Raw genomic sequence first — 24,558 nt, 5'->3', positions numbered from 1 at the left:
ACTACAAAATCATTAGAAGGCCAAAAACGTGCTTACTATAATGTATGAGTAGTCACATGATCACCTTTCTTTGGTTCTAGTAGTAGGGAAATTTACTGATTTGTTATAGGCTGCCTCACTATCTTACCAACCAAGTCTACCTTCAAGACATAGCCCAAAGAGTTCTATTTGCACATCACCCACTGAATTACAAATTGTTATTTAATTGAAGAAATCCATGTGTCATCATTTTAGCCTCAACTATATTATTAATTTTATAGCATTAGTTTGTCTGTGTTATTAAAATATGACATTTTTATTAATCCTGGAAGGCTGTGACCCAAAAGAGACTGTTTATGATTTTGGAAGATGTAAATATTTATCATCAACACTGGGATCTATTAGCATAGCCTTACTAGTACCTAGAAACTTCATTCCTTAAAGCCACATCATAAGCAATCTATGAACAGAGACACTGTCATGCTTTCTTGTAGTGGCTATCTCTCTGAGTATGGATACCATTGGAGTTTCTTCAACTGATATGTAAAATTAGTTTTGTTTCAACAATAGGGTATCAGTTTAGACCTCACATTATCAATCTCTATATTCCTAATCTCCCTGCCTTTTATCTAAGGAAGCTCAGACAGCATTATCAGAGTGGTGGTTTTCTGCGTTTAATTGATAGGAAGCATGTTCTGGGAGATGTTCGCAATGACTGGATGAGCCTGAAATACTTTGACTGTCATTTGGAAGGTTAAGAAGCCAAACTCTCATCCTTATATCATTTTCACATATCTTTGAGAACTGTCAATGTGAGAGGACATTGAAATGACCATGGAAGCCACTGAATGGAGGACTTAAGAACCTGGGTTTTCAGCATTGTCACTTAGAAGCCATTAGTTATCACATGAGAAGCCAGAACTGTTTTCTTCTGTAACTAAGAACAATAATAACTTCCTAATAACTTCCTTCATGTGTGTGTGTGTGTGTGTGTGTGTGTGTGTGTGTGTGTGTGTTTGTGTATGTGGTATGTGTATGTGGTATGTGTGTGTGTGTTTGTGTATATGAAATATGCATAGTGATAAACCAAAAGTGGGGAGTATCATGTAAGACACATAATCATCTTCTGTAAGTGGCAGTGGCTGTTATTACTTCAGATACTATGTATAATAAGTTTCTATTAGCCAAGGACAGTTAAGAGACAGTATGTGTAGCTACTCAAATATACAAAAGTTTTTACAGTATTATCAAGAAAGCAAAACAACTTTTCTTCAGTAAAAAAAAATATGCAGAGTATTAAAAATAATATAATGAAGGGCAGAGAACTTACTCAGCAGGTGAAAGCACTGGCTAGTCTTCCAAAGGATCCAGGTTCAATTCCAGCACCCACATGGTAACTCACAACTGTCTCTAACACCAGTACCATGGGATACAACATCCTCTTCTATCATTTGTGGACGTTAGACACGCAAGTGGTACACAGACATAAATGCAGGCCAGTCACTCATACACACTCAGACAAGTATTTAAAAGGAGTGGCTTTATGTGGCCAGCCATGTAGTCCAGAAAATGCAAATAGTAATAAATAATAATAATAATAATAATAAAATTAGGGAGAAGGATCCAAGTTCAAGGCCATCCTTTTGTATATGCTGGCATTCTAACTATAGATTAATTAATTATTTGAACGAATGAAAGAGGAAAGAAGAAAAACTAGAAAAGGAAAGACCTGAAAGTAGACTGCTTTGATTTCTAAAATGAAGCAATCAAAGCTGTGGAAAGGTCACGGGACCACCACAAGATCTTACCAGCCAAAAGCCCAGTGTGTGTGTGTGTGTGTGTGTGTGTGTGTGTGTGTGTGTGTGTGTGTGTGTGTGTGTTGGAATATTTTGCCATACCTCTGTACCAATTGAATATTTTCACTATAGAGATATAATTAGGTTCACAGGCTACCGACCAGAACAAGATGGAAAGACCCAGAAAAGACAGCCTGAGACATAAAAAGAAGCAGTGAGGTGTATTCCTTTCTCGTGGAGCTGCAAAACATCATTTTTCAAGATGATAGCTAAGGTCAGCAAAAGGAAAATGGAAAAATAATGCAAGACATAAACACAGGTGCTGGAGAAGAAGCAAAGAGCAAGCTAAGGAATAGAAAGGCTGAACTGAAGATGCAGCAGATTCTAGTAGCCAAATAGTAAGTCTGTTTCATAAGAAAGACATGGAGACACAATCCCAAGATGAATCCTCTAAGACACAAGTCTGAGAACATATGGCAAAGAACATTCCTCTCATAAACAAGGGAGCAAATAAATTCATCTGGAAATGGCAAAGACAGACACAGCATAGAAGGGAAGTCATCATGAGGCAGAAGCCACTCAGCATCTACATCTCATGAAAGTCTCCATTGAAATAGGAAAGGAAGAAGTCTCAATACAGAATCATAGAAAGACCTAGAAGCAGGTATAGAAAATGATTGATCAGAACACATTTAATCAAGATCCAGATAGAAAGTCAACACTGGGCCAAGGAACCGAAGTTGGGATAGAAAAGAACCAGAAAGCCAAGAAGAGTAGCTGAAGCCTCAACATACACCTAGCCTACCTGCCTTCAGAGGCAGAAAGACATCAATGGACATCTAGGATGCTTTAGCTCAGAGATGGAAAAGGGAAAAGAAATTACAAGAACAAGAGTAATAGCATATGATTGAACACAAAAACAACAAGAAATGGCTCTAAGAATTGCAGTTCAAGAATCTGGGGGTTCTGTTCTCAATGTTGCTTTGCTGTTGTAGATGGGAACACAAATGACTCCTTGGATAGCTATAAAAGCTCAAAAAAGGCCCTGAAAACTAACATTCCTGCAGACCCAGGCTAGCTGTGCCTGGCTATTGTAACCAGCAGCTGTTTGCTGAGCAAAAAGAAAAAAAGAAAAGGCACTGGCAAGAGAGAAGGCAAGAAATCTCAGACTGCCAGGGTGTGAGGAAATGGAATTCTGGAAACAAAGACCAGAATGTCAAATGTAGAAAGTTGTGGGCATTAAGCATGAAGATGATGCTGGCTTAGGAAAAAAAGCTACAAATCATTGAAACCAAAAGCAACTTTCAAAATCTCAAATGCTCGGTATGAAATGGTAACATCACAAATCCACACACCAATTTAGATTCCTCTGTTGAGAACTCTCCATTTAGATCTGTACCCCATTTTTAATTGGATTATTTGGTATTTTGATGTCTAGTTTCTTGAGTTCTTGTGTATTTGGAGATCAGCCCTCTGTCAGATGTGGGGTTGGTGAAGATCTTTTCTCATTCTGTAGGCTATCCTTTTGTCTTATTTACCATGTACTTTGCCTTACAGAAGCTTTACAGTTTCAGGGCATCCCATTTATTGATTGTTGCACTCAGAGTCTGTGTTACTGGTGTTTAATTTAGGAAGTTAATCTCAAATGGCAAAAAGAAAAATTAAGGAATTGCTCAGCATCCTTAATCACCAAGGAAACGCAAACTAAAATGACTATGAGATACCATCTTACATTTGCCAGAATGGCTAAGAACATCTTCTATTGGAGAGGATTGGAGTTAGGGGAACTCCTCCTCTGCTAGTGGGAGTGCAAACTTGTACAGCTGCTTTGAAAATCAGTATGGTGGTTTCTCAGAAAATTGGGAATCAATCTACCTCAAGACCCAGTGATACCACTCTTGGGCATTTACCCAAAGGATGCTCAATCATACCACAAGGTCATTATTGGTAATAGTCAGAACCTGGACAATCTAGATGCCCTTAACTGAAGAATGGGTAGAGAAAATGTGGTACAAATTACACAGTGGAGTACTAATCAGCTGTAAGAAAAAATGACATCATGAAATTTTCAGGCAAATGGATGGAACTAGTAAAAAACCATCCTGAGTGAGGTCACCCAGAGTCAGAAAACACCATATGTACTCACTCTTAAGTGGATATTAGGTGCAAAGCTGAGGATAACCAGACTACAATACAGCTCCAGAGAAGTTAGGAAATAAAAAAAAGGCCTCTAAGAGGGACACATGGCTCACCTGAGGAAGGGGAATTTGATGAAATTTCATGGCTAAACTGGGGTTGGGGCAGTAGAGGGGGGGATGAGAATATGAGGGAACTGGATAGTTGAGGGAGGGAGGGACCGGGATGGAGTGGGAGAGCAATGAAAGAGATATCTTTTTGTAAATTAGTTTTTATTTAAATTAAAAACAATCTTATTTTACATACCAATCACAGTTCCCTCTCCCTCCCTTCCTCCCAGATGCCCCACTATCCCAACCTTCCCCCCATCCACTCCTCAGGGAGGGTGAGGCCTCCCATGGGGGATCATCAAAGTAGGGGGAGTCATTATGGTGTTAGGGAGAAAACTGGTACTAGGGAAATTCCCAGGAATCCACAAGGATGACCCCAGTTAACACTCCCAGAAGTAGTGGAGAGGGTGCCTGAACTGGCCTTCCCCTGTAATCAGATTGGTGAATACCCTTCATACAGTAACTGATGGAACCATATGCAGAGATCTACAACCAAGCACCAGGCTGAGATCCAGGAATCCCATCAAAGAGAGAGAGGAGAAAATTTATGAGCAAGGGAGGTCAAGATCGTGATGGAAAAATTTACAGAGACAGCTGAACCAAGCTCATGGTAACTCATGAACTCTAGACAAATAGCTATGGAGCCTCCTTGGGCAGAAACTAAGCCCTCTGCCTGTGTGTGATAGTTGTGTAGGTTGGTCTATCTGAGGAGCCCCTGCCAGTGGGACCAGGATCTTTCCCTGGTGCATGAGCTAGCTTTTTGGGACCCCATTCCCTATGATAGGATGCCTTGCTCAACCTTAATGCAGTGGGGAGGTATTAGTATTTAGACATCTGTACTGCCCTGTCCTTGGGGTTGCGACTGGATACACCCTTAGCTGCAGCCACTTAGAGCACCACCTGTGCATAGTCACTATGTTCCCTTTTAAAAGGACCCTGCCCACTACCTTTTTGCCTCTCTCCCATTCTTTCAATCTGCTTCTCTGGCTCTCCCCCACCTTCTGCAGCAATTGTCTCTAGAGGCCAGTCCCCCATCCCCTCCCCTTTTCTCATTCCCTTTCCCTGAATTGAAAAAAAAAAAAAAGTCCACATGAGTGAGCTCTGTCTTTCTTTTTTAAATTACAACAGGAAGGGCTTGGTCCTACCTTAACTTAATGTGCCAGGCTTTGTTGACTCCCCATGGGAGGCCTTACCCTATGGGAGGAGTAGGTAGGAGATGAGCTGGGAGACAGGGGGCAGGGAGAGGTGGGGAGAGAGAACTGTGGTTGGAATGTAAAATGAATTTTTTAAATAATAAATAATTTTTTAAAATCCATATGCAAAGAGGAATGGGTTTGAGCTTCACATCTTCAAAGCACAGAAAGGATGGAGTTTAGAAAGGATCAGTTTGGGACTTTATAGACTTACACTGACAGCTAGCATTCTAGCTTGCATGAGTGTTGCATGGATTTTAATTTATTGAAATCCATGATTTTGTTTTATAAATATCAGATAAATGATACTGGTGGTATTGGTGTTTGTAAATAAGGTTAAAATCGCTTCCATTAAACTTCTCAGGGCTATGGAATGACAATATTTGTTAGTTCATGAACTCTACTTTTCAAATATATAAAAGCTTCAGGTCTCAGCCATAGACTTTCTTATGTTTGACATACTGTGTAATTTTTCACTTAAGCTTGTACAATTATTTTTACCTATTGATACGTGAAAAAATGTTGTATGGACGCTCTGTGGAAGAGCTGACCATTGATAATAAAAATGGATTTCTAAAAACAAAACAGAACAAAATGCTGTGGAAAGGGAGTTGATTCTGGACTTAGAGAATCAAATTCAATAGGACTAAGATACTCTTACTGATATAATGCTTTCATATGTGACATCTTAGATGACTTCTGACTCCATAAAGATAAATGCCTGTTATACATTTCCCAATTGTCACACAGGGTTTACATACCCTATGAGATGCAGAATATTTCTAGGCAACTCTAAAAGCATTCTAATCTATCTTATTGTAAAAGTGTGTATATACATATTTATAACTTGTGTTATATGTTAGTTGAGGTGAAGGAACTTTATATTATAGAGAAAGAGTATACACTTCAGCTAATAAAGCCTGTTAAGAAAACATGAATAAGATATACTTTTGGGTAGGTTTAATAAGTTAAATTCATGTAACATATTTAAGAGTTAAGAATAAGGATTTTTTGATACTTAAATCCTAATCCTACCACCTAATTCCCATGTAGCCTTACTAACATATCTTAATTATCTTAAAGCTTATAGTTTAACCTTCAGCCAATATTGCCTATTTTAATAAATAGAACCTGTTTTGTAAGGAAGACTTGAAGATTAAGTGGTTTAACACCTAAGAAGCCGAAAGAGCTCGGCCCAGGAAGCCATCAGAATTTAGTGTATTATTTCAATGTGACTACTTCATAAAATTCTTTTCAAGTATTAATAAAATGTATAATCATAAGGTACATTGCAGTTGTACTTGTATTCAGTAATTTTCCTATGGGTAAAATAACAAGAACTACTAAATGTGGATGTGAGATTTTTATTATTTATTCATATTGTATGAATTAAGGAAATATGGGAAACTTTTGGAAAAATAACAGCACTACAGATGATTTTAGTTTAAGGCATAGCTTTATTTTAATGAAAGAATATGCTTGCACTTGACTTCATGGCGGTCTTAAAAATTATATACATTCACTATTTTAGAACTTTAAAAAATAATTACTGGTGATGATCAAATTTTTTATTTGATCTTTACTCTGGTGTTCCCATCACCATCTTGATGATTAAGTCTGAGCCATATAGAAATTTAAAACTCAATTTATCTGTGCTGTGCTTAAGTACAGATGTATAGAGGGAAAATTATGAATTCTAAGTATTGAGTAAGGTCAGCTTTTAACCTGAAAGTGTTCACATTAATTGTTCCCATGCTATCATCAAAAATAAAAGCAAACACAATAGAAAAGGACATGCCCTGCAAAGAACTTTCCAACTTTTGGAACTGGAAACTTTCAAGTTTCCTGAAAAATACACCTTAACTAATATCTATGTGCTTATTATCTAATTTTATTATCAACATTTGTTATACTTACTTCAGATGTTTTAATAATGCAAGAATTATTGCAGGTTCTTTTGGAGCCTTTAAAACCATTTCCTTGTCCACCTAGAATATTCACTAAATTTCATTTAATACTTATACTTCCTAAGTTTTACTGTGATACTAATATAGATGTCTTATATACAAATGTATCCAGTAATTTATACAATTATTTAATTATTTTAAATTCACATATATGATAACTTAACATTGATATGTTTATCTTTCTGGGAAACTTCAAACAAAAATGTTTTCAAGAATTTTATTTGATTCCTCCTGCTGCTTATTATTTTGTTGATTGAATGTATAAGCATATATTTATTTATTTATTTACTTCAGTAAAATTAATATTGTGATGAATATTTTTAAATAAATTTCATTTGTATAAGTGGGAGAAATTCTCTGGGGTAGAAGCAGAATTAGTATAATTGAAATATCCTGGGTGTGATGGGGAAGGGCCCAGGCCCAGCACAGGAAGATTTGGTGGACTTTGCAGAGCCCCTGTTGAGGGCCCCACCCTGCCTGGAGAGTGGTGGGTGGATGGGGTTGGGGGGTAGGGTGGGGTGGGGAAGGAGGGATGGGGTTGAGGGGAGGGAGAGGGAGAAGGGACTTACATGTGAAACAAGCCTGTTTCCTAACTTGAATTCATAAAAAATATTATTAATAAAAAATATGAAAACAAACAAAAAAAGAAATATCCTGTGTGTGTGTATATATATAATAACTTGAACTTCACTAGATAGTGACTAAATATATGTAAATACTTATAATTCCATGAGATTTCTGTTTGTTAAAATCATTGTGTGTTTCTTCCAAAGTGTCTGTAGTTTATCAAATTTTGTTCTTATTTTTGTACACCAAAATGAGATGGTTAGAAGTGAGAAGGCCCTAGAGTCAGTTTGCCATGGTTGACACATGAGGTTTGATGAGACACAAAACCCATAGCTCAAATTTCATTACATATTACCTAAACTACAGCTTTCAAAAATCACAATGTTCTCCAAGAATAATTACATTATCTTGAAGTGGGAGGGGAATGGAATCTTAACTGTCTTTAAGGAAAAGTAACTAGTAGATTTAGACAAGAATCAGGACTTCCTAGTAAAGAGATGACACCCACCAGAAATAAGTTATTATTTCCTCAATGGCATATAAACTAAGATGGACAATCCAAAAAGAAGTTGAAATTAAGGAAAGACCTTGCCTGTAGGATCACCTGCTGTTAGTCATAGACAGTGGTTGCCTAGTTCCAACTCAGCCACTAGTCCATGCCAGCTATAGTTCATTTGGGTAGGTTTTCAACATAAGTTGTTATATGTATACGTACTATTTAGGTGTCTAATGACTACTTAGAGACAATGGAAGAATTGGAGATCCACTGAAATGCATCAAGTTACAATGAATGGAGGGAGACTTTTAATTTAGTTTCTATTTTAACGTCAACTAATGGTATAAGGCATTCAACCCTGCTTCATAACCATGGTAACTGTCATACTTTAAAGGGAGTTGTAAATTTCTCTTTGGGAAAGTTATTGAAATTACATCTTTTGTAAGAGCCATTTGTCCTTCTTTTTTCTGTAAATGCAATTATTGTTTTAACTTTTCTTTCTTTTTTAAAAACAAAAGAAAACAGGGTCTAATATAGTCCAAATTGGGTCCAAAGTAGCTATGTAGCTGAGAAAGCTGAACTCCTGTTTCAATCTGCAAATGCTGGTATTACACTCATGTGCCACAATTTCTGTCTCTTGATGTCATTACTTATTTTGGGTTGGGGGGGATAGTTTTGCTGACAGGATTAGGTGTAAAACTACCTGAAAGTTAAAGACTATATTATTTATGAAGCAAAAAGTTATTAACTTTATTATATAGTTAATGTATCTCCCACATTTGGGGAAAAGTGAGATTTCTAAAGTATAGTCCAAAGATCTGCAAGAATTTCTTTAAAAACATTTTCAGTAGTAGAAGCAAAACTCAAGACATCCAATATATCTTCAAACTATCATTACGTGTTCAACTGAAAGTTGAGTTTCAAGATACAATGACGGGAGGCCAAAGATCTGGCAAATGCTACATATCCTTTAGTTTGTCCAGGAATTCATCAGTTAAGGTAAAATGTCAAAAAAAAAAAAAAACACTTTTTTTCTCTTCCAATTCAGTGCTGAGTACAAGAGGAGGACCAAATATGTCCAGAAAAGTCTTAATCCTGAATGGAATCAAACAGTAATTTACAAAAGTATTTCCATGGAGCAGGTATGTAATTATTATTTTATAAACGACAGATGTAGGGTGATGTTAAGTGTGGTGATGACGACATTACAGAAGAGTCAGACCTGTACCAAGGTTTCCCAAACACAGTAAGAGCTTGTCAGAGACACGTGAGAGCTGCAATCAGTGACAGTGAATGAGAAAAGTTCAAAGGTGAGGTGAAAAACAATTGCTCAGAATTGGACAAAGCAGCCAAAACGTGAACAGATAATTTAGTGAAATGAGGCTTTCAGAATATTTTAAAACTTAATATTTTTCAATAGACTGAATCAGATTTACACATTGGGAGGAAATATTTTCAACTCGCTATATTTGATTTTTTTTTCATAAGGAATGACAAGGAAAAAGTAAGATGGAATGCATAAAATGTGTTATTTATTGTACCCAGCTATGATTTAAGAATTCATTTCTGTGAATTGAAGCTTCCCAAGAGGAGAAAACTAAAATTTTCAGGAGACTACAATAAAACATGAAAACCAAAACAAGTGGTTGGAGACAAAATTGTATTAGTTTATATAAATCTTTAATTTAAAAGAATGTAAATTCCATAATTACCATGAATAGCAGTAGTACCTATTAGTTCAAAGTGTCAAATTCTGAGGAAAATTAGAAATAAACACAGAAAAGTCACTGGATGGTGCTGGCACACCCCTTTAATCCCAGAACTCAGGAAGCAGAGGCAGTTCTAGTTCAGCCTGATGAGTTCTGGGACAGCCAGCCAGGGAACACAGAGAAGCCCTGTCTCAAAAAAGGAGAGATAGAGACAGAGAGAGAGAGAGAGAGAGAGAGAGAGAGAGAGAGAGAGAGAGAGAGAGAGAGAGAAATATAAATATCATCCATATAAGATAATTTATAGAAAACAATCTTTCAAAATGAATTTCTGGTTTGCTCTCTGGAAGGTAAGTATGAATTTTATATTCATTGAATATAAAAGTTATCAGTGAATATTAATCTGAGTTTTTGAAGTGAGTTAAATTCTATGGAAGTAAAAATGCTTCGTTTCTGGTAATGATTGAGATGAAAATCTACATGCTTTAGATTCGTGGATCTCCTATATTTAATGAGTATAGACTGCTTTTTGTTAGATGATGAGTAAAGGCAAAACAACATGAACTGTGAACAGTTTATTCACAAAATAAAGAGGTCTATAATCAAACACTTGATTGAACTACAAATTAATAATCAAAATGTCATGCATCATTTAATATAAGGCCTTAAACAAAATATCAAGTATTTTCATAAAATAAGAGTTCAAGGTGAGAATCATCTATGAATATACTGAAATGCATGTTGGAGAAATGGGGCTGATGACAGCTGTATTCGAATGCAGCTCATGAAGAAGACATTGGAGGTGACAGTTTGGGATTATGACAGATTCTCTTCCAACGACTTCCTTGGAGAGGTAAGTCTTTCTTTTCCTTTTTTATGCTGTCATCATATGCAACTAGTTCAAGCATGATGAAAAATAATTTTTGAGTTTATACAATAGCCATTCCTGACCTACATCTTCTTGCAGGTAAGTTCATTTCCTGGGTTGTTATTTGAATGGTAAATAGAAGTTTGAGAAGTGATTTTTCAGTCTACCATTTGATGTACTTTTTAATTTATTTAAGATTAAATAGTTTTTCAGCAGGAAAATAAAAAAATCACAATGTGATTACATATGAGATCTGAGATAACAAAAGAAATAAAAACTAATCTGGGGTTTTTAAATGCAATATCACTTTCTTGAATTGCTTCTCCTTATATGTAGAGATGTAACATCTCACTTTGCTATTTATTATTATATATCATGCTTAAGATTTTTCAAATGTTTTAAAGTTAAAACTAGATGCAAGAGAAGACACTTGAAATAATTATTACGTAAATTTGTTAGAAACCACTTATGTCTAAGAATGGGATCTGGGGAAGAGTGAACAGACTTTTGGGTGTTTTCATCAACGTTATAAAACTATGAAGTTTATTTGGGGCTTTTAACTTAAACTATATGTATCTACACACTCACACACATTACATTAGTAAATGATTACCAGGAAATGTAAAGCATACAAAATGTGACCCCCTTCTTGATAGACACTATGTTGTATGTGGTGTCTCTGTAATGAGGGGTTCTTTGGAAATAAATTCATGATCCCTCTCTTTCCTGTCAAATCCACACCACTGAAGACTACCTTTCAGATTCTTTTCTAGTTCAGCCACTGAAACTAATGTCAGTTGTAGGCAGAATTATTCTAGAACAATAGGGTTGTATTTGATTTACTGTCATATTTCAAAGTATTGTCTTAGTGAAGTCCTTCTAATTTACTCTTTTGTTTATATGAGCCTAGATCATATATCTACATTACCAATTATTAATAAAATGTAAGATAACAATGACTGTGATAAGATAACACACACTGTCTCATCAAAAAAGGAAGAATGTTAGATAAGTCATGACACAATGCTTTCTAGTCATCAGCTGGTAGTCATGTCTCTATTTAAAACATGAAAGTATATTTTAAATTGAAGAAATAAGCTGATAATTGCAAATTACTCATTCTTTTCATTCTTTTATTTTGTCCATTTTCTGATTAAAATCATACATTTGTTCTGAAGTAAAAATTATTTGATAGAACAACACAAAATAACTTGTGTTTCATAAAAGGTTGACTTATGACTCTGATCTTTTCATACTACCCAAGTAAATTAGGGAATAGTCAAATTATATAGTTCAGTTTAATCACACATTTGTTAAGCATCTCAGTATCTTGGCTGAAGAAAACTTAGTAAATAAGCAAAAAAAGGTGAAGAAAGTGGCATTGCTATCCTTAATATTGTGTTTATTCATTTGGTTACATTCTTAGTAAGTTTTAGTTCATGGAAAAACTAATAAACCAGTTTTAGCTCAATCCATGCACTTTACTGCTTCCGTGTGTCCTTTTCCAGGTATTGATTGATCTATCTAGCACATCTCACCTGGACAACACTCCTCGGTGGTATCCGCTGAAAGAACAGACTGAGAGCATTGACCATGGCAAGTCTCACTCCAGTCAAAGCAGCCAGCAGTCACCAAAACCCTCTGTGATCAAAAGCAGAAGCCATGGGATCTTCCCTGATCCATCCAAGGGTAGGAGATGTTTCAAGTAGAACATAGTTGTTTGTCTGTTTGTTCAGTCATTACCCTTTTGAATTTGAGTGCCTCTGTGTTTTATCTACATTGTAAAGTTTAGTTCCACTGGGAAAAGTAACAGAATATCACAAAAAAGGGCACTCTGAATTAGGAAGAAGGTAACTTGAAGCACATATCATCACATACTGAGGTGTTAGCTTTGCCGTTGTCATTTTCTTATTTCATAAAAATGAGATTGGACAACATAAGTAAATTATATTTCTGAAAAACCCATAATAATAGAATTTTAGAAAATTCATTGAGCTATTTCATAAAACAATATAAAATCCCTTCTAACTTGTTGACTAAAAACATGACCATCATTACTATTAGGTATATTTCTTTTAATTGTTTATATCTCTGAATTCTTATACAGTCACACTACAAATAAAAGTTTGCATCCCACTTTTGCTTGTCCTATGAAGAACATTTTTCCCCATGTCATCAAAACAAATGGCAGTTCAAATTCCTCAAGTCTTTCCTGGATGTTGTATTCCAATGAACTTTTAATTGAATAATAGTGTCATACACACCTGGTTTAGCAAAATGCACAGCATTTTTATTGGAAAGAGTTTTCCTTTTATTTTTTAACAACTATTCTATAGCATGAGACTAATCCTCCCCATAATTGATAAATTCATCCATCTATATAGGATAAACATGTGGTGACCAGATACATTAATTATTTGTAAGTATTAAAGACAGTCAGTGAGCACTCCTTCCTTTTGAGAGTGCTTCTTATACATAAGAAGGACACAGATTGTGTGAAAATGTTTGAGAGGTTGAGAAGCCAAGATCACATCTATTAGGCCCATTGAGTTAATATAACTGAGAACCACTGACTACAAAGATTGCAGAAGATGATTTATGCCCACGTTTTTGTAGATTAGATTTGGATTCCATGTAGCCATTTCAACTTTGTCATACTCAACCTTCATGAAGATGATTAGCATCAAAATCTCCTTCTCCTTCTCAATCTAGTTTAGTTCTCTGCATCCATACCTGCTCAGAATCATGAGACAATGAATGGACAGACATTCCATTCCAGTATGTTCTAATCTGCTCATCCAGCATTTCACTGTGGTTTTATTTAAGTGTGTTCTGGAGCTGAAAAATTCACCGTCTTTTTCCAGCCTCTACTAGGATGGGTAGAGCTGTTAGTGAAGGGGCAAGCTGAGGCAGGCATCCATTATCCAAGGCTTCTTACAACTCACTCTTGATGAATGAGGCCCTTCTCCTGGCTGGGCTGACTTTGCTTCTTTCCCGGAACTGCTTTCCAAACCTTTAATCCCATTACTGCATAGTGTGAAGTTGTGTATGACCCATGAAAGATAGCATTAATGTAAATCTTAGGCAGTTTCAAATTCTGTGTAGGCTAGGCTTTGACAGCAGGCGGGGCCGGGGAGCAACCTTAACTCATTTTTTATCCTTTTGTAACCAGACATGCAAGTTCCCACCATTGAAAAATCCCACAGTAGTCCTGGTAGCTCAAAATCATCATCAGAAGGCCATCTCCGATCTCATGGACCATCTCGCAGTCAAAGCAAAACCAGTGTCACTCAAACCCACCTGGAAGATGCAGGGGCTGCCATAGCGGCCGCCGAAGCCGCCGTGCAACAACTCCGCATTCAACCAAGTAAAAGACGCAAATAAATTCCTCAGCATGGCAGCTTAATGTTCATCTGTTGCCTTTCTCTCCTGCTGTCTTTCCCTGTTTGCTTTGTTTTTTGGCATCCCCTGCTCAGTCTGTTCTTTGTCCTTTTGTCTGTGTAAGAACAGTATCAATACATAAATATGCTCTTCCTCCTTTAGTTTTTCATTTTCTTTTAATTTACATAGACAAATAAAACTGGCTGTTTCTCCGTTGTTCCCACCATCCATCCAACCTGGCTCATAGTATTTGGTAGTCCTGTCTGTAAGTTTGCAGGCAAAGCAGTGTTTTGTGTGTGTGTGTGTGTGTGTGTGTGTGTGTGTGTGTGTGTGTGTGTGTGTGTGTGTGTCTTTATGTGAACTTCCTTCTCCTTTAGAATATAGGAACTACAAGCGCAAGGGACTGCCAGTTTTCGAGCATTATCCCTCACAAAAGCAGGCATGGGTACACACACACACACACACACATATGTAAGTCAGGTTAACAATGAGATTCTTGGACGTAAAAACACTAACATTTAAGTAGATACTTAGTTTTGACAATAGTCAAATTCTAGAACCTGGGGTAAAAAGCCATTTGAAGCAAAGTTTAAAAACAGGATGTGTGAGAAAAGGAGCTAACATGTGTACCTCGATCTCCTGAAGAATCTGCAGAAGTTTGTATTCTCAAAAATACGCATTTTTCATATGCATTTAAGCTTATGTGATGAGGCAATATAATCTCATTGAGGGGCACAATCTGGTCCATTCTATTGGATCATGTTTTGTACAGAATAACAGAATTTACAGATTATTTTTCTCTAAACAGTGGACTGTTTTAAAAGTCAAGAAATTGTTAGGCCAGTAAAGTCTAGCCATTCCCTCATCTTAACTGATGGGTTTTCACTTGTGATACTTTCTGAGATGATTCTATAAAAACCTAAGCGCAGATGTTTCATGGCTATAGAGGTGCTGTCACCTCCAAGAAGCATCATCCAGGGGGGGGGGTGCAGCTTGTTGTTTTCCTCATCTCTCTGGTCATCATTTCCAAGGAAACAGCCAGTTTTAATTCCCTTCAGTGCTGTGCATGTGGTGTCATTTTGGCATTGGAAAACACAGTTTCACCAGAACAAAAAAGCCCACTTCTGTTTGCATGAATAACATTGAAGCTGGTTCCATCTGAGGATACACTCTGGGTTTCCATTTCACCCACACTGCCACAGCAGCACATAAAAGCGGTCAGTGTAACCATGCCAGGAAGCAGCACAGACACAGCATAGCAGGCGTCCTCCCCATTCAAAGAACTCAGTCTGATAATCTGCCTCCACCAGCCAATGGCAACCAAGACCAAAGCCAGCTAGCCCTCAGGAAAGTGATGTCTGATGGACCAGTCAAGCCAGAAGGAGGTGAGCAGAAAAGGCCCTGTTCAAAGCACACAGCAAGAACGTCCCCCGAAATTTAAAGCTCTCATCCTTAATCTTTAGGGTTTGTCTAATGCAATATGTTTATCCCCTTTTTAATGTGCTTTTGTGGGCATGGCATTTTAGGATTTCATCATCACCATGTAAGTCCCAAATCAGTCTCATAATATATTGACTACAGTGATTTGTATTTTTCTATGCACTGGGCGTCTTTTGAGTTTTGCTGGAAAATAGTTTAACAGTATTCATATTGCAGAATGGAATGCATGCTACTAACCTAATCTGTTCAAGCATGACTATAAAATATGTTGCATTGTGATAAAAGTTTACATTGCTCACAATTCAAGTTAGCATACCAGTTGGAATGTAGATAAGTTTTTGTTGCATATTATTTGACGTGTAACTCTTGGAAATACTTAGAGGAAAGCAAAGGAAAAATTGTTAATGCACTCATTCACCATGGCACAGAGGAAGTCCTCTCCTGAGCCTACAAGCAGACACCTGTGTGTGTTTCCTTAGCTGTTAAGTGTATCAGCTGTGTTTGGGCATGTGAATCTCCAAGTGCCTGTGTAATAAATAAAGTATCTTTATTTCATTCATAAACTATTGGGTTCTGAGCCATTGTTATATGATGCAGCATAAAATGATCGTGTCGGTTTTGTTTTCATTTTTTTCTCATTTAATTCCTTTCAGTAGGATGTGGTCACAGATACAAGCTAGTTAGATCTCTGATGACAGAAACATTTGGGAGCATAACAAAGTTTCACACTGGAACCAACCTGAGCCAGAAGGAAAAGCTTTTACAGAATAAAAACAGAGCTCACATGGCAACATAAATGATTGATGGGGATGGAAGAGTAGGCACTACTTTCACTAGTCCTAAACTCCCTCCCATCCCTTGCCTGGTCTAGTTTGACAGTCTTCTCAGATTTTTGCAAAGATGAAGGTAGATCCCCTTAGTCCCTGATTGGATATGCAGCTAATTTTGATGTCACAGCTGTAGTAAGGAAAGAGAAAGCTGATAACTATGGCTATCTTGACCCCAACATCTGAAGTTTCCACGCAACTAACAGTCACTGCCCATGATAGGAATTAAACTAGTATTGCTTTAAATTTTTGCTCCAAATTAATTCAAAGTCACATCTAAAACTAATTTATCTAAAATTAGAATTTTCCTGAAATACACAGATTTGCATATCTTCTATAAATCAAAATTATGCCTTTCATTCTCCTCTAACATTTTTGTTTATTCTCAGAAAGTTCAAGACATCTAATGTGCTCCACTCACGCACACCAGATATGTGAGGGCAATGAATGCCTGAGGCAACAGAGAGGCAAACCACCAAGGGCCTCCTTAGATTTCTAGTTGGCTAAGGAAGCAGATAGCTTAAGCACAGCACTGAGTGTATGTTTTCCAGCTCAGTTTAAAGACTGTCATCAGAGTGCAATCTTCTTTTCCTTGTCTTCCCAGAATATTCTGAACATACTTAAAATACTACTCCTTCCCAGACATAGTGCCAGATGCTTTTGATCCTCAGATGCATTTGGCACTCAGAGGTAGGCAGATCTTGTGAGTTCCAATGCACCCAGACCTATTCCTGACAAGATAAGGAAAAACAAAAAATAAATAAATTCTGTTTCTTACCTTTTATTCTATCAAATAAGTTGAGTTGATCTATAGTTACCCATTGTCTTACTGCATTGACATTAATGTCATAAAAGTCATATTTCTGCCTTATTTTAATATCATGATTAGTTGTTATATATACTTTTTGTAAGATTCTAATCTTAAATTATTTGTTCTTAAGGTATGTATGAAAATAATTTAACTCATTTTCTTTCAGTAATTCTCAAATACATATTTACATTTAAAGTGCTATAATTGAATTAGAAGTCACTTTTCATTGATTTCAAAATAGAATGAAAACTAAATAGCAGCACTTTTCTTATTTATTTTGCCTAATCAATGAAAAATTCCATTTTCTAAAATATACATATACCTTCCCTGCTTGTATAAGATCATAATAGTATAATTAAGCAATAATTCTGCCCAGTCTTTATCATAAACATACTATAGAATTAAATTTATGTAAATTAAACATTACTTACTTGGTCTAGAGAGTAAAGTGATCAGAATTGTGAATATACAACAAACTAGTAACACCCTGTTCATTCCTTCACTTTCTACAGAAGTAGTGGTGATATTTTTATATTTCATATGTTTGAATAAAACTATCATTTCAGTCCTCAAACTGTAGTTTATATAATCCCATTTACATTCTGAAAATAACAGTCAATTTAGATAGCTCTTAACATGGTACAAGGTGTTATGTCATTCATTTCTAATTTTATGACAAGAAGTGGATGAGGTAGTTATTCAACTGTTCTACCTGGTTGTATGGGTGAATAGTTAGGTGTCAGGGGGTAGGATGCTGAGCCCACAGCTCAATGTTTTGCCAGATGTCCCTGTAACACTTGTTTATGGCTTTGGATGCTTGCACTCTAAATATCATAGATCCTTTGAAATCAAACTCTCCTATTTTAAATAATCAATTGTGATTTATTTCTTTGTTACCACTAAACATCTTATAAATTATTAGAAATATCTAGAACTGATAACAAAAACAAATTTGACATTCTTAACTTACATGGTGCTGCTTCCACTGCACAAAGCACAGTCAGGCAGCAGGTAGGTCTCTAGAGGCAGCTGTGTGTGTATCTATAGGTAGTTCAATCAAAGGTGACAAAATTGTCCCTAAAGAGCTTTTCAAAAATTTTTATAAGCTTCTCAGCAGATCCTATGCTTGAACATAATATATGGGTCAAGCAAGAATTACAGAAAAAGCCAATGGAATTTTTCTATCCCTCTGGAGTTTAATTGCAGACAAGGAAATTTGGAAGTTAAGAACTAGACTGATTGCACCAAATCAGTGTGATGGAAAATACTGGATTTGTAATATGAAATCTTAGCAAGTGCAAGTGTTTTTTCTGTTTTGTTTTGTTAGTTTGTTTTCTTCCAGTTTCCTTGGTTGAACATATGCTCTATTATTCATAACAGGTTAGGAAGCAGTTTTGGTTACTTTTTTTCCTTTATGTTTTTTAATATAGATTTTTTGAGGCAAGTTCTTGCAGAGAAGCCATATAATCCAAAATAGCCAGAGATTCACTGTGGCCCAGGCTGGAGTATAAACTTTAATATACAGTTTTGAAGATCATACCAAAATTCAAACAAACATCAATATTCTTAGAATCTAGACAGTTAGCTTACTTGACAACTTATTATTGATTTTAAGTGCAATTTGCAACTTCCACACAAGTTTTGTTTGACACTAGGATTTGAAGTATGTATTTCAGGTTCAGATTTAGAGAATATAGGGTAAGTAGACATATCCTTCCTCTTAATCACTGGAATAAGGGTGATTGGAACTAATTGAAGAGGTGACAGGAGAAGACACAGTCTTCTGTGTCAGCTCTCAGAGATAGAGTTGAAAGTTTCTTGGTGTGGCCCAGTTGTATGAAGAAAGCCCAAACCTATTTCCACATGTGGCTGCTGGAGATACCACTGTCAATAACGCTCATTGTGAGGTGTTCCCTGTCCATCATAGCCTTGGCAAACTCTTTCCAAGCCATCAATCACTCTGTGGGAGTTGCTTTCTTGGAGAACTGGTAGTGGGTGGCTGGTTGGGAGAGGTTGGAGTCTGGAAGAGAAGAGAATTTCTGGTTACAATGTTAGTAGCTAACCAATGTCTCATTTTTTTTCTGATCCAAGTGACCTTAGTTTTGTCAGAAGGGATTTAATCTGTTCTATTCTGAAAAGGAAATGAAAAGTGAAAAACAAGACAAATGAAATGGTCATTTGGGGATGGGAGCTGTCTTAATTGGGGGTGTACAAGGTTAATAGACACAAATTTTACATTCTTTAACATATTTGCACAAAAATAAAAAGTCACATTAAAAAATAAAACTTTTGACAGTTTGAAACTAGAGGAAAATTGACACTGCAATCCTTTGAACAGAAAAAAATACTCCCCCCAAAAAAGGCTAAGAAAGTCAATATTCAAACTTCAAATTTTTCAGCTTTCAACAGTGCCTGTTACATTGGGTAGGGGCATTCTTTGTCTGTGAAAATCAAAATGCTTTCTGAGAGTTTGCACATCTTCTTAGAATGATTATATGTGTGATTTCAAATATTTTGTAAGCATTTAAGTTTATAACCAGAAATCTCTGCTATGCATGCAGAGTCACAGACAATGACTGTAGTTCTAACCATATGATACTATTATTGATGAGCTTGTCTTCCTAAAGCTGAATACATGATCCCCCATCAGTGGGTACTTTTATTCTTTTCTAGTCATAGTTATGTGTGTCCAACACATTCACATAATTTGAATTTATCAACCTTGGTAATTTTCATCCATTTAATTTCATAAGACTAGTAACATCCACTATCCTTAAATATAAAACTTGTTTTCAATGTTGTTATACCTTAGCCTACTGACTAAATCTGGAACTAAATAACAAAGATGAGAATATTGATCTGTCCCAACATGCAGGACTTCAACCTGGGGCAAGAGAGTCAGGGATAGGAAATGGGGACAAGAGTGCAGAAAGAATGACCACAAGACAGGATTCTGATCAAGTGGCAAACTTTACTTTTCTCAGGTTAGCTTGTATAGTCGGCAGAGCAGGATATGAGGAGGGGTAGAATGGGTTGTTTGTGAGCCAGGTGTTAGTGTAGGCAGGATATTAGGAAGCCACAAAGAGGATGTTTGGCAGGGTAAAGAGTTCATGAGTAAAAGGTCCAGGAAGGGGTTGCCTAGGTGACTGAGCCTATGGGTGGAGGACTGGGTCAAGCTGTTTCTTTTCTTGAGCTGAGGTTCTAAGGAGCTGCAATGTAAAGGTTAATATACAACTATGTGGCCGGCCAAGAATGGCCTAGGATCTCATGCTAAGCCTTGAGATTTGGCTCCCAACATTGATCAATGATCTAAAAAGTCCTAGTTTCAACAGAAAAAGACTTATTAAATACTACTTAGGCCTATGGCAAGCCATAATCATGAAACCCAATTTTAAAATATACATTACTTTACCATGGGTTTGACCAATTGTTTTCAAAACATTGATCAACTTAGCACCATAAGGCAGCTTATAAGAAAATAAAGCAGGCAAATAAATAAAGGAAGAACTCATGGGACTCAGATAGCAGAGTCAAAACAGAATAGGGACACTAGATATGAATACAGGGCCAAAGAACTTTATCATGTGGGAGGAAAAGCCATGGAACTACCAAAGGAGAGATAAAATATTGCCCGAGACACTATTGGACAACTTAACAAGATTTCTTAAATCAAATATCAAACAGCCCATAAATGAATTGATAATTTTACTACTTTTATCTACACATATTATACACATAACCAAAAACAAAGCTTGACCCTTTTCTCACTGGGCTAGTGTAAGAGGAGTTACAGGTGTGAAATAAGATGAAGGGAATCTTCATCCTGTCAAAATATTTATTTTATTGTAATTCCATATTTGATATATAATTGGATGCCAAGAAACTATAAAATGTTTCTTCAGGAGATAACAGAAATGCAGAACTTTGATTGGGATTATGAGTTTGTTAAATATGTCAAGAGAAGTAACAAAAATACGACTATGTAGCTTCACAATCAAATCAATTTATGTCCACATTCTTCTTGTGACCAAGTATACTGAAAATAAAACTAATAAATTAGTAGTACTTTGACCAAAAAATAATTAAATAATAATTTTACAAATAGTAAAAGGCAGAAAATAGTTAAGCATGATACATGATAAAGGTTACAGGCATGGATGCATTTTTTAAAAATACAAGAAGAGAAAATAAAAGCTTGCCTTTTTGTTCTTCAAAGAGCATAACATCAAAGTCTGCTTTTCCTAATTAAACAACTCAATTTCAAAACTACACACTTCCTAGTTTTAGTCACTATTTTCACTTGATACACACAAAAAAATGGACATTTCTTTAACTCGAGCTAAAATTTCTTTCAATATAGGTAAATATATATTCTTAATTTTTAGTTATTTTGATGTGTTCTTCATGTTAAAAATATTACTTACCTAAAATAAATATCAGGTAAATATCAGCCAGCTATTAATTTGTAAGAATATTTAACAGACTTCATGTAGAATCAATAATAATTTATATTGTTTTATATCTTCTGGTTATCAATATTTACTCTAAGATTTCTTGTATTACAAAACAGTTGGTTTGTTACCTTTCTTTTGTTCAAAGCAAGGAGAAAAGTCAAGTTTTTATATTAAACATACTTTCTAGTTCAGACCATAACACTTGTCGCTAGAGTCATAGCGACTTCATTCTGAATGAAGCAAGTTCTGAAGAAACAAAAGGTGAAAGAAAGACATCATCAAATGATGTATGCATTAATGTATCTGATGCCGCCATACATGATTAATGTATATGATGGTGCCAGATGATTGATGATTGTCAAGAAAGTTTTTGCTAAATGGTATCAATTTGTGTTCACAATTAGTTCTCATTTCATCACTGTAAGTTCTCACTAATGTAACCAATCACCAAGAAAGTCCCATCCTTTCTAGCACTCTTTAAGAAAAGTCAAATATTCATATTAAAATATTAGTCAGTTTTCATTCTCATTTCTTTCTCAAGTATGTAGTGAATTTTACAAAGGCTCCATAGCATAACATATTTTACTGATAATATGTCAATCATTCCAAGTTCTCATGATTTTACTCTGATAAATGTCAATATATTTTAACCTTCATAAATTCCCGAGTTATTAAATACATTTAAGCTTGTGTACACATTGTGTTTTAATTTATTAATTTTTTATTTTATATGCATTAGTGCTTTGCCATGGGTGTCAGGTCCTCTGGAACTGGAAATACAGACAGTTGTGAGCTGCCATGTGGGTGCTGGGAATTGAACCCAGGTCCTCTAAAAGAGCAGTCAGTGCTCTTAACCACTGAACAATTTCTCCAGCCCCCGTTGTCTGCTCTCACATTGTGTTTTAATGATAATCATCCCTGCATTCCTTCCCCTACAATACTCACACCTCCTATGCTCCCTTTATGCTTTAAAATGACTAAGTACAGCTAATGCCGCTAGTATGTGCATGAAAGTAGGACCAGCTCTTAGAACATGAGAATACTTCGGAGGCTACATCTCTGAAAAAATATAACTCTTCATCTCCCAACAACCAAAAAATAGCTTCTCAGCAAGGGGTGGGATTTCATGAACCCCTCTCCTTCAGATTATTAAGTAATTTTTAAGATATAGAAAGAATCATAAGAGCAATATGTATAAGATCAACCAAACGAATTTTTACAAACAATCATATATTTTTACATACCCAAAGACGGAGAATAGTAAAGCCTTTCTCTCAAGACCTGTGTACCTCATTTGTCTCTAAGTTTTCTGTGTCTCAGATATCTCTACTACATTTAAGGACATTTTTCACATTCCATTTAATACTAAATTATAATTATTAAGGGTTTCAAAAACACATTTTTAAATTTATGTAAAAAAGTTAATTTTCCCTGAGCATCAATTGGATCAAATTATGACAATATATCCAAATTCATTGCTTCTTCCTTGCTCTGACTAGTTAGTTGCCTGCCAGCTCTTATCATGCCATCCCAAGCCCAGCATGAAGTGATAATGCATTATAACAGTAGAATAAATTGTATTTCTCTTCATATCTTAAAAGACAGGTATATCATCTTTATTGCTCATCTTACATATTGAAATATCTGTTTTAGCATAAAATAAGGGAAATGAACATTCTCACTTTGATTCAAATTTAAAAAGAAATGGGAGAACATGAGTTTATGGCCAACCTGGGGCTACAAAGTCAGTTCTAGGCCACCCTGGCATACAGAGTGAGACTCACCCCAAAAACAAAACAGTAAAAAGGAGTGGAGAGAAATATTGAAAGTTTCTTACCATCTGATAAAATAAGGACCAGAATTTTCCCATATCCATTGTTACTCATATTCATACATATATCTGTTTAAGCACATTGCATTTTACAACAACTTCAAGCTGTGGTGATACTGCAGCAAACAAAATATAAATCTCCATCTTAAGACTCTTTCATCCTAGTTAGTAATATTTATTAAATAACCAGTTTATCAGTATCTGAGAAAAACTGAAGTAAGAGAAACTACACTTTCTCTAAGATCATCTGAAATGGAGATTGATTTGTAGTCAATGACTTGAGTTTTTAATGCAACCAAACTTCACCATCTTTAGAAATATGTGGAAATAAAATTGTTTTTTAATTTTTATTCTTATTTCTTTGAGAACTGTATATGTTATTGTATTCACCCTCACACATCTTTTCTCAAATTCCCCGCCTCACCTACCCAACTTTGTGTCCTGTTTTTAACTCCATCAAGATCGATATGTGTAGGGGAACCTGTAGCCATGCCTGCTTAGGGGCTGGCTACAGGTCTGCCTGACCACGCCTGCGAGGGCGTGGTCAGGGTGACATAGAGTAAGAGAGTCAGGTGGGTGGGCACTTTCGGTTTCACTTTTCCACTTGCTGTACAGACTGCTGCCATGTCGGCTGGCTAGGTCGCTCTGTAAGTAAGACTTTTCCCTATTATATACCCTTATATTTCTACTTGGATCTGTATTGGTAATTTCCCACTTTAGATATGTGCTGCACAAATGTTCTTGGATGTGCAGCCTTCCACTAGAATATGATTAAAGTACCAGTGCTACACTATTAAAGAAAACTGACCCTTCCTTTCTCAGAAGATAACAATTGCCAATAGCTCCGCAAATATGTGTGAGATTTCATGCCCAAGTCCCTTCTCTGCACTGGACTTTGGTCTGGCTTGAAATGCACAGGTTTTGTGCATACTGACACGACCACTGTGAGTCCATATGTACAACTGCTCTACCATATATAGAAGATACTGTTTTCCT

The 24,558-nt window shown here is 36.0% G+C and overlaps 1 protein-coding gene and 1 long non-coding RNA gene across 3 annotated transcripts in view; one reads left to right on the top strand and one right to left on the bottom strand.

Annotated features, from left to right (window-relative positions):
• The window catches only part of Pclo (piccolo presynaptic cytomatrix protein), a 347,243-nt gene that overhangs the window by 276,237 nt on the left and 46,448 nt on the right, over positions 1 to 24,558 (top strand). Inside the window, exons 16-19 of the mRNA XM_035450725.1 lie at positions 9,293 to 9,386; positions 10,732 to 10,803; positions 12,327 to 12,507; positions 13,991 to 14,185. Of these exons, the coding sequence (XP_035306616.1) occupies positions 9,293 to 9,386; positions 10,732 to 10,803; positions 12,327 to 12,507; positions 13,991 to 14,185 (542 nt within the window). The remainder of the gene's footprint in view (positions 1 to 9,292; positions 9,387 to 10,731; positions 10,804 to 12,326; positions 12,508 to 13,990; positions 14,186 to 24,558) is intronic.
• On the bottom strand, positions 14,546 to 24,083 carry LOC103162708. 2 transcript variants are annotated; one of them, XR_004771689.1, is made up of 3 exons: positions 23,991 to 24,083; positions 18,248 to 19,297; positions 14,546 to 17,197 (listed from the first exon to the last, which is right to left on the bottom strand). It is a non-coding gene; the product is annotated as an uncharacterized LOC103162708 (long non-coding RNA). The 2 variants fall into 2 exon arrangements; XR_003480719.2 differs by having other exon boundaries at positions 19,131 to 19,297.

This window comes from Cricetulus griseus (genome assembly GCF_003668045.3).
Source record: "Cricetulus griseus strain 17A/GY chromosome 1 unlocalized genomic scaffold, alternate assembly CriGri-PICRH-1.0 chr1_0, whole genome shotgun sequence".
NCBI classification, from domain to species: Eukaryota; Metazoa; Chordata; class Mammalia; order Rodentia; family Cricetidae; genus Cricetulus; species Cricetulus griseus.
This window is presented reverse-complemented; position numbering and strand designations above follow the sequence as displayed.